The sequence below is a fragment of the Calonectris borealis genome, chromosome 26 (genome assembly GCF_964195595.1).
Source record: "Calonectris borealis chromosome 26, bCalBor7.hap1.2, whole genome shotgun sequence".
Lineage (NCBI taxonomy): Eukaryota > Metazoa > Chordata > Aves > Procellariiformes > Procellariidae > Calonectris > Calonectris borealis.
Window position 1 is genome coordinate 6,575,745 of NC_134337.1, and position 18,489 is coordinate 6,594,233.

Below are 18,489 nucleotides of genomic sequence, written 5' to 3' on the forward strand. Positions count from 1 at the left end.
TTAGATTCACTGTGCAGGAGAAGGATCCCTGGGAAGGGATTCTCCTGATAACGGGCAGTACGTATCCTGCGCCGCTTCTCAGTCTCTCTGCCAGCTCTCTCCGTGTCTCAGTAAATCCAAGACCTCCAGTTACAGAGCTCAGGCTGTTGTAAATGTCAAGAACTTATTGCACAAGGTTGATCATTAGCATTTTCTTCCAGAGTATTAACCGGGCCCAGAGAAACTCACAAAAGTGGATTAGCAAAAGAAAGTGGACTTGGCATGGCTTTTACTGAACGGTAATTAAAACAAGAAGTTTCCTGAGTATTTCTCTACACTCTTCTCCCCTCCCCTGGTGCTGGCTCCCCTTAGCATCTCCAGACCAAAAGCCGGCAGCTCTCCCGCTGCACGGGGAGCCCGCGGTGACCCTCCCGGGCTCCTCTGGGCAGGAACGGTGGAGGAGGGGGACGGATATGAAAATGGATTTTCCTTCGACACACACCGGCTGCAAACTAAGGTCCCAGTCCGGCACAGCACTGCCCGGGCAGGGCTGAGCAGACGCCGGGAGCTATTTTGCTGCCACTGCCAAGCTCATGCAGTCAATACTTGTATTTCCATTAGACCTAATCACCCTCTCCTCCCCACTGCAGCCTGCACAAACATCAACGTTTATTACAGAGAGAAATATTTACAGTGTTCCTTCCCCTCCTGGCACTCTACAAAGGGACACACATAAGCTTTGGTGTCTTTGAAAGAAATAACACTCACAAACATTTGCCTGTCACTGGCCACAAGAACACGTGCCGTCGGGGCCAGCGAGGAACTGAATATCACAACGAGACGCCGAGACAGAGACAAGACAGCAGCGCTAGCTGGCCCGTGGAGTGCTGGTTAAGGTTTTCCCTTGCCTAGAGCAAAGATTTCTTTCCCCTCCCCAGTGGAAATACAAGTCCTGCGCCTGGCCCCGGCGACACCGCCACTGCTGGCAGAGAAACTCGCAGGGCGCCTGTGCTGATCAACTCTGCGAGTCAAACAGAAAAGCAATAAATATCTCCTCTCGCTACGTCGAGTCTTTTCAAGTATCGCTCACTGTAAACATTGGGGGCTTGTTGGTTTTTACTGCAAGAAATGAGAGGCGGCTGCCAGAAACCACCACCAAACCGCAGCCAAGGAGGCTTCGTCCCAGCTCTGCCCAGCGGGGAGAGGGCAGCCGGCCGCTTCTGCTCAAATTGCACCTGCAGAAACCAGCAACGCGCCGACTGCGGCCGGGCACGGCCGCGGCCACACCGCCGCGCAGCGCAGCGCGCTGCCGCAGCTCTGCGGCGGCTCCGGCGTCCAGCGAGGCGGAATGGGGATGGAAAAGGGGAAAAGCATTTAAAATCAGATCTTTCCTCGTTCAACAGTGAATGGGATTTAAAAAAAATATATATATATTGACACTATATAAATACATAGATAAAGCTGGATTTCGAGACAGGTTGGATGATCTGATGGTTTTGCAATTTGGGTAAAGTTCCTTCTAGTGCCTATAAGTTACTCTGCCACTGAACTATTTTCTGGCTAAACTGCTATTTTACTTGTGTAAAAAGGTGTGGTGCAAACTTGTGCTCATATTTTCTGTAAGATCCCAAAAAGAAGAAAATTTCGGTTTTCCAGACTTTCCAATTGGCGTAAGAGTCCGTTCGCAGAACGCCTGAGCCGCGTCCTCGGGAGTCTCTCGAGGACAGGATTCAGAGCTGAACCTTGTTGCCAGAATTATCTCTGTGGCCTCTGTGGTTTTTGCTCTATTTCTTTTTTTTTTCTTTTTCTTTCTTTTTTTTTTTTTAAAAAACCTTTAAATAAAGTTTTATTTTCTAATATACATCAAACAATTTTCATGCAAAGCAGCAGTCATGGAGACATCCAGACCTTCCAGGTTCCTTCTTTCCATGTATGCTTGAAAAAATGATCCATCTTGATTTGACTTTGACAGAGATGCTGTCTTTTTCTTTTCCTGCCTTTTCGAACCGGATCCTACATGATTTTGAACAGTCAGTCCTTGGCCAGTCTCTGCTCCCTCCAGAAGAGCCTTGGTATTTATATGTGTCCAGCGCCTTTCTTGCTTGTTCTCCCTCTTAATTCCCGAGAGTCCGTGCAATCCTCTGCCCTTTGCCGTCCGTGAGCACCGCAACCTTTCTTCAGCTCTCAATAGACATGGCACCGATAAGTTGCTCTACTTTGTATGCCAGACGCTGCCTACGTGCCTGCTCATCCTGCTCCAAAGCCCCAATGAGCTGGTACGGAAAAAATAAAACGGGAGAAAAAAAGAGAAAGAAGTCAGTGCGCGAGAGGGGGTGGTAGAGGTGGGTGGGCAGCAAGGTGAGAGCAACTTGAAATGTGGATGCGTGAAACTTAAATAACGAATGGCAAAGCAACGTGACGAGCGCTTCGGCATGCCGTAGCCGCGCTCATTGATTTGTTGGACTGCTCGGTGCACGTTACCCGTACAACACAATCATTCCCGCTCTTGTACGTTGGATTCCACATTTCTTGTCTCATTTAGCATGAAAGTTATGAGATTTTTAAACCGTAATTGGAAAATAGCTGTGGCATTGTATCACAAATGCATACATGCAATTAAATGACAAAACCCTTCCTTTTAATGGACACAATTGCAAAATAGGTTCTTCTTACACTGAAATGAAGGGGTGGAACAGATGGCGAGAACTTGGTTTCAAGTGATGCATTCATTAAAGGAGCTCACGCTGCCAGGGATTCTTTGCAAACAGGAGTCTGCGTCACTGCAACATGGGATTTGTACCACACTGTTCCCAAAAGACAGGGACGTTTCTGGGGAGCTTCACTCGGTCATGATGATTTTCCACTGCATTTAGGAGTGGGCTGCACTGGGCATATGCCAAGGCTGAGGAATGCAGTTGCTCCCACAGTATTTTAGCTCTCAGTCCTCCTGGGAAGTACGCTACAGGCATGGCCAGCTCCCGAACCAATTTGTGCATGAACAGAACAGAGCGGGGCAGCAGCGGCGCGAGCTACGGTGTGCTGCACCCAGGACGAGGGAGGAGGAAGGAGCTCTGGGTGGCAGCAAGTGGGATCGCTGCCCGACCCGCTCCCGCGCAGAAACGCGGCTCCTCTCCCACGCCGCATGTGCCGCGGGACGGCATCGCCTCCGCGCCCGCCCCAGGGGACACCCACCTCTTCGCTGTACTTGCTGACGTAGGAGTAGATCTCGTTGAGCGCGCTCAGCATGTTGAACTCGGCGGAGTGCAGGCGCGACTGCTCAGCGAGGTAGGCGTTCATGTCCTGGTCGCTGATGGCCGGGAGCTTGGCAATGTCTGCGTAATACCTGCGGGAAGGAAGGACCAAGGGGGGCCGTGAGAAACACGGCGGCTCAAAATGCCCCGCTTCTCCTTGGGATTTAAACTAAGCTCTGCAGGGAAAAGGACATCATTTCGCTTTATGCTCACATCTAGCAAAATGGGATCCTGGTCTGTAACAAGCTGAAAATAAGAGCAGCGACGCTCGGCAGCGCTGAGCTGTGCTACCAGCTCGCTGCAAGAGCCGCTCTGCTGCACCATCGGCCCCCGAGAGCAAAGCTGCCCGGCGCAGGAGGTCGGGCAGGACTGGAGCGCCCTGGCCAGCCCTGCATCCACGCTGCTGCCGCCCACGCGCTGCCGCGCACCTCTCCACCCAGCTCTTGTAGCTGGGGATGTCCTTGGCGTACAGCAGCTTGTTGGAGGGGGAATCCTTGCCCAGGCGGTGCTCCGAGGTGGAGCAGGAATCCATGAAGGTCTGAGCCACAACAGAGAGGCAGGCGTCCGTGATGCTGCCTTTGTGGATATCAAACACGAACTGGGGGTTTTTGATTACGTTCACCCAGAATCGGAGAGGGAGGCTGTAGGGAAATCAAGAAACAAACTTAAACATTAAGACAAAGGTTAGGAAACGACACTTGCTGCGGTTTGTCTTCCCAGGCAGAATACAAATGGTGGGAAGCAGCAACAATCTGAATAGGAGCTGGGCCAGGTCCATCAAACACCAGTTAGCCCAGTCCTGCCCGGATTGCTTGTGGTGGGTCCCGCCGTGCCTGGGCTGGACACTGCTGCCCTGCGTGCCCGCTCTGGGGTCTGATCCTGCACAGAAAGGTGGAGGAGGCGAGAGCCCGGCGGGCAGCAGGCGCCGAGGGCAGGCTGGCTGTGCCAGGGCAGAGCTGAGCAGCGTTCGGTGGTACCGGGTGAGCAGCTCCGCGAGGAGCCCATTAAACTGAGTTCGTTAGAGTGGGAGTCTGCGGCTGGGCCCGGGGCAGCGGTGCTGCCGCCCGCACACTAATCAGCCACTGCCCGGCCACTCCGCAGTCCGTCATCTGCGAGCGGTGCAGCAGGCATCAGAGGCTTTGTCCCCAAATCCCGAGGCCTTTGCAATCAAAGGGGAATTATTATTCCTTTTTTCTTTGGCTGTATAGCAGGATCAAAAAAACAGCTGCTGCTTTCCATTACCTTTCAAGTCTCAGCTCTCTCCATCCAGCTAGCTGCACTGAAGGCTTCAGCCTTAACTCTTGCTGCACCGCAGGCAAGCAGCTCAGCCGCATCCCTGGCAGCCGGCTCCCCCGACCCCCCACTGCCCCAGCTCCCTCTTCCTAGCCCCCGTTTGCTTTGACCTGCTCCAGTGGCATAAGCCTTCTCCCATCTCCCCACCAAAATTCCCTTTCTGGGAATGCTGCAGCCGACCAAAGTGCTCAGCAGAGCCAGTCGTTCAGATACCAAATTTTCGCCCTTCTCCCGAGCCCCCGGTGCCCCGGGGCAGAAGGAAGGACCAGGGCTCGTGGGGTCTGATGGCTCTGGCAGAGCAAACTCTGCCGGTCGGCGCTTTCTTTTGTATTGCTTTAAGAAGTCTCATCTTTTTTTGTGACTCCAGAGTTTTTATCCTAATAGCTCCTTCTTCTAAGGCTTTCAATAAATAGTTTTTAGCTTCCCACAGCCTTAGCAGGGAACCCAGCTCTTGCAGCCATGATGATTAGAGGCCTTTTAAACCACGAGGGACTCGGGGGAAAATACAAAGTCTTAGGGAGCAACTATTTGTTGTGCTTTTTTTTCTTCCTCGCAGAGGTAAATTTCTAACCCACGGAGCTTTTAATCCTAAAATAACAGCAGAGGCAGAGACGTGAGAGCTCTCATTGTTTGGAGAAGGCTGAACCTGGCTGCAGTCCGTGCCGGTGGCACGCGGGGCTGGCTCCTTCCCCCCTTGCCACCTCCTCCCACTGCCCCAATGCTCCAGCTGCTGCCCGAAGCCATAGGGACGGTGCAGCCGCTGGCCGAGCTCTCCCCTCCCGGCATTCATGCCACAGCACGGTTGCGCAGGCAGGGGGGTGCAGGCACGGAGCCCTGCTCCCCACTGGCAGACTGGCTCTGCAAACCCAGCGATTTCCCAAGTCCAGGTGTGTGGATCTATGGTCTGAGGCCAGTGCCCAGCTCCCACCCGTAGAGGACTCGGAGATAGCCGCGCTCGTGGTTTCACACTGCAGCGGGGATCCAGCTCGTGTGTGCACGGAGGGCAGCGAGAACCAGGATCAAACCCCACTGCCACATCTGCACGGGGCACTGGGACAGCAGTGGTGCTGGTTGAAAAGCATTAGCACGGCTTCATGGTACATCTCATGCTTTGGAGCTATGGGACTTGGTTGTTCCCGGCCTTCCCAAAGCTCTTCCCCATCTCTGTTTTTCCCCAGGACACAGATAATTGCTCAATACTCAGGTCTGCCCCCCTTCCACCCTCCTCCTCCGTTCTTACCAATTGCTCTTCCACGTGTGCCTCACATCCGTGTCATGGATGCCGTGCTTATCTGCCTGCTCATCCAAGAAATCGAACATATACTTGATGGCCAGCGGGAGCGCGCTGCCGCGGTGCACGGTGCTGAACAGCGTCTCAAACAAGTCGTCCACGAATTTCTGCAGCGTACCCTAATGGGAGCAGCAACCGAGAAGGTGAAGGGAGGGACGGGCGCACGCTTGGCTAAGCAGCGGTGGCAGGAGGGGACGCCAGATGGTGTTGCCAGCTCTGCATAGCCCCGCAAAGTGCCGCCACGGACCCCACAGGGATAAGTAAGGTCGGGGTCTTTACGAACGCTGACAGCGCTGCCGGAGGACCCTGGGGGAATGCTCCAGCCTGCAGCTACTCAGGGCTGCACTTACTCTTTATTTCTAACCTGAAACAATTTCTTTCACTTTCAAAAGCAAATCTGCATTATCTACAGTGATGAACACTCGGTGAAAGGCAGGAAGACTCTCTCTGGCCAAGGAAACCGGTTAAATATTTACAGGCACTGCTGCATCTCTCCACCTCTTTGTGTTTTCATACCGTACAGAAGAGTGAAGTATTGCAGCAGTCACCTTGCAGTGTGAGGAAACCTGGGCTGCGTTTCTGTCGCTGCTCCAGGAGCCACCCAACCCCTGGGGCCCAGGAAAGCCCGGCGGGGACAGTGCCCCGGGAGCTGAGCATCGTGAGGGACTGCGCAGGACCCCCGGCAAGTGTGCATAGATAGACCTGCCTAATTTCCCAAGCAAATTTAGCGCACGGCAGTTACCTTTGTAGCTAATAGCCTGGTCAGGTAGATCTCGGACACCATCTTACTGCCCCGGTCTCCTTCCTTCTGGTCTCCATGATCGTGGTTTTTGACCAAGTGCCAGACCTTGACCCCGCTCTCCAGGTCGGGGGTGATCATGGGGGCCCGGGAGCGCAGGCTGTCGGGGCTGCCGGTGTAGCGGAAGGTGGAGTCTGAACGGCAAGAAGAGAAGCGGGTCACGCTCAAAGCAAATCCCTTTTTCATTTCCCTGTCTCTTCTCAGCGATGCCACTGTGCTCGCTAGTGCCAAAATCATCTGCACTGGCTTTTTTTTAGGGGGCAATGAAATGTAATACCACCCAGGCACCAACAAAATTTGGTGTTTGCCAAAGATAGGCGTTGGTCTTCTGAATAGAGTCTCTCAGACTTGAACCCGTCTGTTTTCACACTCAGACGTGGGACTTCTCTGCTCCATTCACATCCTTTACTTATGTGAACGCCGTAATACAAGTCCATGCAAGGCACCTCCATGAGTTACAGCTCATACACATTAACCCTGGGCACCAACTCTTGCAGCACGGGAGTCCTGATATCACTATTTTGTAAATAACAACGAGCTGCCTGGCATAAAGGGCAGAAGAAAATTGTTGTTCTTGAGCCTTTCAGTAGAGCAACAAGGGCTCAAGCTGAGCACGACTGCAGAGCCCGAGGCCAGCCCTGCACCCCGGCCGTGCTGCCCGCGGGGCTGAGCGGGGTGGCAACCCTGCTGTCCCCACGTCTGTCCTCCTTCCCAGCAGGGAAAGGGGAGCAGACAAAGGTTTTTCCCTTAATTGCTCAGAAACCATGGAGGGATGTGAGATATATTTAACTTCCCAAAGAATGCGCCTCCCTGGATCCCATCCACAGTGTCTCCACGCTGAGACCCGGGGTTGAGCAGCACAACCGTGGGTTGTTGGGTTTTTCTTCCTCTCCCTAAATTTCTTTGTTCTCTGGGAACTTCATGCATTTTCCCAACTTTAGCCTCCAATTCACTGCTCACCCTCCTCGGCGAGAATAAGGAGATCAATCATAAATCAGCCGAGGGAAATACGCAAGTCATTACCAAACTAGCTAGATTTTCATCCCTGATTAAGGCTTAGATAAATGAGTACTCCAGCTGATATAATTAAGGAGACAGACAGGGGGACAGCTAGGGAAGCATCTAGTAATTCTATTTTTAAACATAGCTCTGTACTGATATATAATGGGGGAAGTAAATAAGTATCTCATTTAAATTCTGTCTGCACAATTAGAAGTATTAATCTTAACATGAGCAATGATAGTTCACATTGGTAGTTTGCAAAAGCTTTTCCATCTGACATAGATCAACGAGCACTGAAGACTCAGGTTGTGTGACCCAGCCTCGGTTTCTCCATCACCTGAAGTGCGGGAAGCGCTGGGCGCTCGGCTGGACTACACCTCGCAGGGAGAAATGCCTTTTCTCCTGGTTTTTGCCTAGACTCTCCTGTGGACGGCTCCTCAGAACCCTTGCTCGAGAGGAAACCCCATTATTTTGGGAGCTATAAACAAGAGGAGACGGGTCTGTCAGGGGACCTCTCGTTTGTAAAACACTCTGTAAAATGAAAGATAATGAAAGATCAGTGCACTAGAGATTTTGCCACTACCGCCTTTTAGGGAAGTATATTATTACTATTATTGTGGATTTAGTGCTATAAACGCACACCTGGCACCTCGCAGACTCATTTACTCAGGCTGCAGCGTCTTCAGGGACCCTCTGCAAAGTGCTGAGCCCTGCTATTATGCAAATAATTAATTCCCAGGTGTGCACATCCGAGCACGCCAAGTTAAGATTGCCGTTACCCATTTTTGACCCATTAGCTAAGAATTCAGGATCCTCCACTTAGAGAAGAAATAGATGAAGGAATCAGGCTTTTCTCTGGTGCAGCCCTGCTTACATGCAAGGCACACAAAGCTGCTTTCTTGCAGCGGGAGCCCCACGGGTGCTCTGCAGCATCCATCCCCTCTGAGCCAAAAGCCTTTCCCTGGTCTCCTCCAAGACGCACTTTTCCAAAGGCTGCTCACGTTGTGCTTGGCATTTCCTTTTCCCTCCTCTCAGCTTCTCTGGTCTTTTTGCTGTCCTGCTCATAGATGGAAAAGCCTTTGCAAAAAAACAGTAGCCAAGGACATTTTTCTGTTTGGTACTTTCATTTTGGACGACGTGGTGTGGTCCTTTGGGGAAAGCTGCTGCTTTCTCCCCGCCTAATTCCCTTATGGTGTTGCCCTCCTGCAACAAAGGCAGCTTCAATACCAGCCCCATCAAGATACATTCTCAAGTAAAGCCGCAAGCTCCAGGCTGGCTCTAAAATGTGCGGTGCAGCAGGAGCAATGCCCACTCGCTATCCGTGAGCCATCGCTTCCCAGCCCTTAACTCTGCTTCTTACCGTATCTACTAATAGACGTCCGGGATATACTGGCAGAGGCAGGAATATTGTAGGAGGAGGTCTGTTTGGGAACGAGAGCCACAACCGAGCGGTCTGATACCTGGGGAGGCAAAGGAAGAGAAGAAAAGATCAGCGAGATCCACCGTCCGCCCGCGATCGCCAGCTGCTCACCCGGCAAGTGCAGGTAGCAGAAGTCCGCGGGGCCCCGCCTCGGCCGGGAGCTGTCGGCACGGCTCGGGGCTCCCGAGGGCACGGGAGCAATCCTGCCGGCCGGCCCCTGCAGAGACGCACTGCTCGTCTGGCTGGGTCGGCAGCAGCTCTACAGCAAGGGACTGAAGGAACGGAGCGATAAATCAAAAGACCTATTGAAGATGTTTTTGGTCGTTCTGATTTAAGATTACGTTTTATCCAATAAAAATGAGAATCTCAGGAATTGTTGTGATCCAATTAAAGTAACAATGCAGAGGGAATAAAACGGCTATAATAACGTTATGGACCATAAAACATTCCTATTAAACCATTTTTTATTTTAGCAATTTTTACGAACTTTAAAAGTTTGATTTACAGCTGAGCAAGTCATAAAGCCATCTTTCAGGGTATTAAATTGTCAGTCCCTCTACTGCACCAGAGAAGGAATTAAATGCTGGGAAGTCAAACTATAAATGAACATTAGTGCTAACAAGATTTTGTTATAGCAGATTTTAGTAGCCATGTTTAATTTTATCCTCCCTATAAATCTAGTAGTCACTGGAAGTTTTTTAACTTATTTCCCTTAATTAAGAATCTGCAGGTTTCCAGGGAACGGGCCTGAATGTCTTTTAATTTTGAACTCGTGGCCCGTGGTGCAGCACGGCAAGGGAGCAGAGAGCGGAGTCACCGCATCCCGCAGGCTGACGGCCCCGCCGGGGCCCAGCCAACACGTTATTTAGAGGAGCTGTACAAAAGAAATGTCTCTTCATGCCAGAGAAATTGCTTTTGGGGCTAAGTCCTCTGTTATTTGCCAGGAGTCCTGCGAGGGACTCGGCACTGTCCCTACGCATGGGGAAGTGCCAGGGCAGCAGCTGGATTTTGCCCCCCCAGCATCTCCCCACGCTATCAGCAGAAGGGGTGTTTGTACAACGTCTGCCGCCGCGAGGTGACCTGCAGACAGCGATCGTCACTGCCTAATGCTCCCAAGGCTTTGGGTTCCGTTCAGTTGAAAGGTTTCATGTAAATGCGAGTTATTATTATTGCCAGTGATAGTGGAAATAATAGTCACTTGTGTTGCACGGTACGAAAGTGAGATATTTCTAAGCAAAACACTTCAAACACCTCTGTTATTTCCTCTTCTGCTCTTGCCTCACTTCATCCAATTTATTAAGTCAATGGAAGAAACTATCAGCAGTGATATTATTTTCTTAGGCTGTTATTAGCTGCCACTTCAGTTCAATTTCAGGGAGAAACCTGAGCGTGCCGGCAGCCCAGGGTGCTCCCGCGGAGGCAGCAGCTCCCCGGCCGCCGCGCTGGGATCCGTTCCTACCAGGGCTGTGGTGAACTGGGAGAGAGGCATTAAAAATTCCACACACACACAGAGCACTCTCACTCTCTAAAATTTTGGGTCAAATGGCTCTTGTCAGCTAAAAAATACCAGCGTGCAAATTAGCATCAGATGTAACACACATTCGTTTCCCATCCCGCTCTGCTGTTGCCACACTCCCATAAAACCCCAGAGACGCCTGCGAAGCTGGCTGGCTGTTTTACAACTTTATAAATATTCTGATTCTTCTACGAGCTGGAAACATGCTGCACAAAACACCTTAAAGAAAAGAAAAATAAAACCTGGAGCGGGGAGAGCAGCAGTGCAGAAGCCCAGACACTACTGCGTTTGCATGGGCTAGTGAGGATGCAGTGAGGATGCTGGCTCCACGGCCACGCCACCCTCGGCTCCTGGGTCTCATTTTTCACACAAACCTTCCCTCTCTGCTTCTAATTTTTCATTTAAAATAGTTTTCTAGTCTCTTGGCCCTTCCAGACTCACAGTGGCTGACAGGTATTCACGCTCTGCTGCCTCGGAGTTAACCCTGCATGAGCCACTGTAAATCATTTGATGTTAAATTCAGTGTTTCATTTTTCTTGAGTAAAGCCACGCAGGGTGAGACTCTCCCATGGAGTTTAATAGGCACGAAACCAAAAGGATACTACACAAATGTAATACAATTTCTTCAACTCAGTTCTCTCAGCTCCAGAGAATTTAACAAAGAATTACACCTATTTTACCTATACATCTATTTTTATAAAGGAAGAAATAAGCAGCAGGCATACAGTTGTCTATATAATTCTATAAAGTGGTTCAAAAATATTACAGAAAGATGAATATTTCTTTTTAAATCCAATCTGGCTTTTGCATGTGAAAGCCTCCCATGAAAAGTATATTTTATCGGCTGATATATATTGTAATTTTATCATCTAAACATGTAGAAAACGAATGTAATGGTGTCAAAATCCAGCAGCCAAGTGTGGAGCTGAGAAACTCTTGGAATTAAATAACTGCCCTCCGCAGAGCCTCCCCACCTGCCCCAGAGCACGGTGAGCTGGAGGAGGCTGGTTTGGCCCCTGGCAGCAGTGGGAGCCCAGGAGCTGCAGGGAACGGGGCTGCGGAGCAAACGGACCCCAGGAATCAGGAGCAGGGGCAGGGCTGCGAGGACCAGGCAGTTTCTGGTCCTTGCTTCAGCGCTTACTCCCTGGAGACAGCACCTCTCCAAAATACCACAAAATGCCAGGTGTTATCGGATGGAAACACGGGCTGTGCGTCTCCAGCTACTGCCTGCAAATCCAGAGATCACTTTGCCTTCAGATCAGCAGATAAAAGCAGATGACATCTGACCAAGAATAAAGACAAGACAGCTCTGAATAAAAGATGGGGAGAGCTTGACAGAGCTAGCTTTTTTTTTTTCTAGAAATTTAGAAGTCATCTTCACCAGCCCTCCAGAAGCTGGAGAAATCTAGATTTCATTTTTATGGCTTGAACCACATCTGTTTTATACGTAACACTCCTGGTGAGACAGCAGCACTTGAAACTCAAATGATTTTATACCCTCTTCTAAGAATGTACCTTTGCCCACATATTTGTTTTACTGTGTAGTCCTGCAGCATCTGTATTTTTGATACCTAATAAAAACATTTATTACCCAAACAGAAAAAAAAATGGTAGGAATAAAAAAAAAAAAAATCACTGTTTGTTTTTGGCAAAAGCCCTGTCTTGACAAGATTTCTGTTGCAGTGCTGAGAACTTGGCTTCTTTTTATGGCTGAAACAGCTCTGCCGGGCTGGGCCAGAGCGGGGAGAGCCATGCGCCATGGCTACCTGCTTAGATGTTTGGCAGCAAACTTCTACTTTGTTCCAGAGCAAAACTGACATTCAAATGGCAGGAATAGCTGCAGCATCTCGAGTGCTGCGAGGATTTTGTTTATTTTAAGGGTAAACTTGTGGCTCAGATTTTCCCACAGGCACTAAAATGAAAGTACTCCCTCCCCTCGCACCCAACACACATCAGACAAACACGGCTTTCACTTGTGACTTCCTTAGATGACTTTTAAAGATCAAGGCATAATAAAGTCTCGCTGATTCCCTGCATGTTGGTTAATCCCTTGCAACTGTCAGGTAAAATAGATTTTAGAAACAATGGAATTCATCTGCACAACTCGTATGACATTTTACGGTAATCTGTGTTTAAATCCTTCGGGCTGCTTGGAAAAGTTGACCCTCGAGGTGCTTTTTTACATGCACTTTGCATATTTATGCCATTCTCTCTGCCTGGCTCCCTGATTATATGGCTCCTGTCAATACTGGCTCACATTCAACTTACACAGCACGAGTCACGCTGATGGACTTGAGATGGTGTATAAACAGGGGAAGGTGCCAGATTAAATACTAAACACTTCTGTGTAGGTGCTGATGGACAGCAGTAGGTTACAGGTCCCAATTAATGCAGTTATCCTCTGCTGCAGACAGGCTTTGAGTAAATGCCTTTGATTCTCTTTAACCAAACCTTCCTCAGCTCCGTCTTTACGTCTCTTTCCACCTTTCGCACACCACAAGAAGCCCTTTCCAAGAGATGCTCGCCTATGCAGGGCAGCCTGGGCTGGGCTGGGGTACGCCTGCTGCAAAAGCTAAAGACGGCAACAATTTCTTAGGTCACCTCACCCACCCTGGCCGATGCACAATAGAGCATCTTCACTGCCTAGCTTAGTTTTATATGACTTTAGTGGCAAAAGTCCTGTTACTTAGCTTGGAAGACTAGGTCTGGGACTTAGGAGGTTTGATGTCACTTTCTCAAGAAGTAGTCCCTGATATTCACCCTTTCTTGTCCTGGATTCATCCTGTACCTCCCTGCAGCACTCTCTTGACCCTCCCATATGACAGTAGTTGAAGTATTTGCTCTGTTTCCCTTCTTCACTCCTTGCACGATGCTCAAGAGTCAACACGTAGGAAGATCACTAGTATAAGAGACGAGCTGCCGCTGCAGCCCATGCGTTGCATCAGATCATCTGATCGTGTGGTGTTTGCAAGGCTTTGAAGGAAGGCAGAGACCCCTCTTCCATCCCTGCTGCACTCCTGGTTGTCTCAGACCCCCACGCGAAGACCCGAGCCCCATGTGCCATCCCTCCCCTGGCCCTGCATCTCCAGCAGCGGCAGCTCAGCCCTCGCCACTGCTCCCTCTATCTCACTAGCACGGCTGGCAGTTTTAATTTAGGCAATTTTCAACTCTGCTAGTTTCTCTAAGATCCACGTCAAGGTTGCTTTCCCATCTAATGCGTAAGCACATTGAACCCTTCTGGTTTATCATACAAATGTGACCTCCCTGTCTGTCTTGGTAGACGAGATACTTGGGAATTAAATTTCTGCTTTTCTTTTCTTCCCTCCTGGCAGCTTTCCGGGAACTGTCTGCTGGGGCTGCTTTCTTACCTGATAATGCATCAAGGTGTTCAAGCGCTTCCAATCTCCCTCAATCTTGGTGGTGATGTCTTCATCCTGCAGGACCACACGAGCTATCCGGCCCTGCCGCCACTCTGTGGGAGAGGCAAAAAACCAGGCAGACACGATGGTCAGAAAGGGAAAAGGCACTAAACAGGCTCTATCCAGTTCTGGCCCAGGTAACTACTGGAGAGATGAGCCTGTAGAAAAACCCACCTCCCAGGAAAAGGCGCCCAGAGAAAGCTAAATTCTGCTCTTAAATCTTACAACTACAAGGAAGGTCACACTGATAGTTTTCTTGCAGCAAAGTGCAGCATTTTAATTCCCATGCGGGGGGGTCTGCAGTGTTGAGCTAAATGGAGGCGCAGGACCTTCCCAGCCCCCCTGCCCCCTGGCTCTAGTAAGATACACAAGCTTGGGGAGAAGCTTTGCTCAGCAGAGTGAAGGAGGCGTCAGGAATCATTTGCTCTGTGGTCAATGGACGATCAGCTGATCCCACAGAGTTCAAAACCTATCCAGCAGGAACAGTGCCCATGCTTTTTAGGACCAGAAACGTGTGTGTCGTCATGCAGCCTGAGCTCTAGCTTTTAAGCTCTGCAAAACCCACAGAGAATCACTGATAGTAACAACCTCTCTGATCTTCCCCGTCCTACGAGGCAAGGAGGCTCCTACCCAAGTCCATGTCAACAGCTCTTGGTCTTTGAGAATATGGGACGTTTTTGTATACTGCATCGAGGATCTTCTCTTTGACTTGAGTGATGGTATCACAGTTCAGCACCTTCACAGGGATCTCTGGACTGTTCTCATTATCCGGGTTCACACAGTTTAGGATCTGGAAGGGAAGGAGAACCACACCAGGCTCTAAAGGGCTTCAGACAAACATCCAGGAGAACTACAACCACATCTGTCACAACAACCCTTTCTCATAAAAAAACTCTACATCCCCATTTGCATCATTGCTGTTGCATCTAGTATATCTTTACAACGATAATTAAGATAGGAGCCCTGGACGTCTATTTTCATTTGCTGGAGGGAGGGCAATGCTCAATGCACGGGGAGATAAAACGCTCCCCTCAAACCCTGCCTTTCAAAATCTTAGCTCAGGCCATTTGTATCTGCAAGTTAGGGACACAGCTGACTTGGGCGTGGGTCTAGCAGCATGAGGCTTTATTGCAGTGGCAACACTTGTGCTTCATGGTAGTCCTAATCACTGGCCTAAAGGTCAGAACAGATCACGTCCAAGTGGGGAGGACAGAAGCGATTCAATGGCAGCTTCTACAGTGATCACTCACCAGAGTCTTGTACTCAATCTGCTGCCGGATCAGCTTGTCCTCACTGAGGGAGTAACGGGCTTCTCCTGTGATGGCATCAATCGGACCTTTCTCCATCTGTTGCTTGATGGCACAGTAGAGCATGAAGAGCGGCTCTCCAGCACATTCCTACACAATGAGACAGACAGCAAAACTAACACAGAGGTGAAGGTGCATCTCCTCCAGGGCCGCTGGCCTGCAGACAGGTTTTGCACGTGATTCATTTCGCTGGAGGCATAGTCCCATCGACTCCATCTTTAGGACATGTGCAATCCAGGCTCGGCCCCCAGCAGCTCCTGGAGAGGACAGCCAAAACCACGAGCTCCGTTGCTCAATGGGTATGTTGTCTTTGGCTTGGTAAATCTACTGAATCTATATGGCTGTAAAAAAGGAATTTGAGATCTCGATTTCATCGTTCACCCCCATGAAGCAAATTCTGTGGGGCTTCCAAAACCAAAAATAAAATTAAAAAATATGGAAGCCCAGCCATGGAGACGTAAGTGAGAATTTCTCCTACGTACTAAAGAGGTGCAACAGAAACTCCATTACATGACAATTACCCGGCGATCTGAGGGTTGAAGAAGGCTGAGCACGGAGGCTGTGCAGCTTGGCTCAGCCCACGTAACAGCAGCCCCAGCTGCAGGCGTCTCCGAGCACATTTCCACCTCCCCTGCCTTGCTGCTACATCTTTTGACTTGGAGTCTGACTGAAGAGTTTTAAAGCCTAGATTCACCTCGGGGATGGCTGCTGGGTCAGACAGCAAAGCGGCAGCGGGGTCTCAGCTCCAACCCTCCTTACCTTGAGGAACTTGTGGAGGAGGAAGGCAAACCAGTTAGTCAGCATCTTCTCAGCCACCGACTCGGTCCTAGGGAAGCCAGGAGGACACACACGTTACATACAAAACCAAAGCACGCAGCAGAGGCCCCAGATCTCCCCGGGTGGCACCAGCTGGCTGCACCCTGGCACAGCTCCCGTGGTGCTCTGGACCGGGGCTGTGGCTCCGGAGCCGGCAGGCAGCAGGATGCGGCCACCACTGTCCCCCCTCCCCGCTGCACCGAGCTGACAGCAGCTTGCCCAGCTGACAGCCTGTCACAGCCCTGATGGGGCTGGTGACAGGGAGCCTGGTGACACTCGGCTCCTTGCACGTGGTGCAAATTACAGCCTGGCTCAGTAAATCACTGGGATTTGCAGCGGTTGCTGGCAATCAGGGACAGCAGAGTGACAATGGCAGGGAAATTGCAGCTTTCTCCCCAGTCCCACCCAGCGTCCTCTCCCCACATTGTGCCCAAGATTATCTCTAATTTAAATACAATGGCTTCTAATGATAGTTTTTAATGCTGGCTCTGCAGGACCCAGAGACTTTCCCTAAAGCACCACAATCCCTTTTCCTGGGACAGGGTGGCTGTGCTGGTGGCAGGGTGTCTCACAGTCCACATCTGAGCCCCCACCACGCAGCGCAGGCTGGGGGTGGCAGGCAGGCAAGGCTGCCAGCCTGCCCGGGGGGCCGTGCAGTCCCCTGCCGCCAGCCGAGCCAGCTGCGAATGCGACCCCGGGCAGCCTGGCGCTCTGCACCATGGCTTTGCCATTGCTCCAGCCGTCCCCTCGTGCCGTGCGATACCAGGATCTGGTCCAAATTTCTGCAAGCTAAGAGGGGTGGATCCAACACATTGCCCTCTGCAGCGACCTTTCCTCTGGGGACCGTCCCTCCCTGCCCCTTCACTGGGAGCCTGCAGCAAGGCGGCAGCCTCGCCGGGTCTGGGCACCTCTCTGAGCCTTCATCCCCTTGGCCGGCAGCTCTGCTCCCGGTGCCATTCCTGCCAGCTGCCTTTTTGACCACCGTGCCACTAGCCTGCTCAGGAGATGCCCAGCGAGCACGGCAACGCACCGAGCCTCTGCCCGTGCCCCGGCCTGGGGCGAGTCACTGTCCCGCTCCGGACCCCTTTTCCCCATTCTCCCCCATCTGCTCTGCTGCCTTGAATTAAAGGCTGCCCCTTGGTATGTATTTATACAGCATCCCGCATGTTTGAAAGCTCTGGCATTTAATGAAAAACACATACTATAGAAGCAGCACGGTTTGATCACAAAGTCAAGCAGATCAAGTATAAACAGGAGCCACAGATTTCAGCAAACAAAAACTGACGCCAGTCGGCAAACAGACCTGGGGTCACGTTATCCATCATCTCTTAGGATCGCAACATCTGCCAGGAATTTGTGAAAATGTCTGCAGATCCCCAAAGAATTTAAGCCTGAATTGATTAACTGCCTAAAAATTCATCCTCCAAATTGACACACACATTGTTCTCCTGTTTAAAATATTTCAGTCACCCAATTAAGGAGAAGAACCACTAGCACACTGCCGCGCCAGCGAGCCACGGAAAATGAAGAGTCAGTGATAGAAACTAAAGAATAGGTGAAAAACTCAGAAAATGATACATTCAGGACTTCAGGGTGAATATTAATTTAATAAACTACTTTGTTAATAGAATATTAAATTAAGAATTGGCAAGCCTCCCAATTAGCCCTACCAGTGAAGTAATGCTGTGTCCTGTCCCTGTTGGCTGCTCATGGCCTGACGCCAACGCCGGCACCGTAAAAATGACTGGAATATGGAGTGACAGAGAAGTTGGGGCATATTGTGTGGGAGAAGGGTATCGGATACTCCCGTGCCTAGCTGTTCCCTCTTATTTCTTTATCAGAAATACAAAATCAGCTGAATGGAACAGCAAAGAAGAAACACCTCGGAGCATCTCTCTCAAATCCTATTTCTCCTTACCTTCAAGCACCGTATCTCACTCTCATCTCGACACAACTGACGCCGTGAGATATTTGCAGTGCATCGGTCCCGGGGATGGCCAACAATTAAGTTAATCATCACTGTCCTACACTGGCTAAGGAAAGGGGCTGCTTATAACCTTCATCACTGCTGGGTGCAGCACGAGCACCATAGGCTCCTTGCAAACAAGTCTGCTGTATATACTTTCCCGGCCTCCTCTGCCTTTGAAATGGGATCGGTGCTGGATGGCTGGATAAGCCATCCCTTGAACTCTGCCTGCCACGGCGGGGCCGGACCTCTCTTTCTCTCTGCCGCATGGGGAGGGGTCTGCTGAGCCACGGCAATAGCTGCTGCGGGGCTTTGTGCTGCCCCTCGGCAGGCATCGCTCCTACGCCGAAGCTGGTCTGGTATCTGAAACGCTGTTATAGATCTGCCTCTAAAAAGAAAAAATAAGCTCTTGAAGATTAACGTGGCAGGG

The 18,489-nt window shown here is 50.7% G+C and overlaps 1 protein-coding gene across 1 annotated transcript in view; it reads right to left on the reverse strand.

Annotated features, from left to right (window-relative positions):
• Positions 1-1,422: 1,422 nt before the first annotated feature.
• The window catches only part of PLXNA2 (plexin A2), a 152,588-nt gene continuing 135,521 nt past the window's right edge, over positions 1,423-18,489 (reverse strand). The window contains exons 22-31 of the mRNA XM_075174478.1: positions 16,037-16,103; positions 15,221-15,367; positions 14,601-14,760; positions 13,920-14,023; positions 8,976-9,075; positions 6,557-6,747; positions 5,764-5,933; positions 3,659-3,871; positions 3,172-3,322; positions 1,423-2,252 (exon numbers count right to left, since the gene is read on the reverse strand). Coding sequence (XP_075030579.1) covers positions 2,157-2,252; positions 3,172-3,322; positions 3,659-3,871; positions 5,764-5,933; positions 6,557-6,747; positions 8,976-9,075; positions 13,920-14,023; positions 14,601-14,760; positions 15,221-15,367; positions 16,037-16,103 — 1,399 coding nt within the window. The 3' untranslated portion in view covers positions 1,423-2,156. The remainder of the gene's footprint in view (positions 2,253-3,171; positions 3,323-3,658; positions 3,872-5,763; positions 5,934-6,556; positions 6,748-8,975; positions 9,076-13,919; positions 14,024-14,600; positions 14,761-15,220; positions 15,368-16,036; positions 16,104-18,489) is intronic.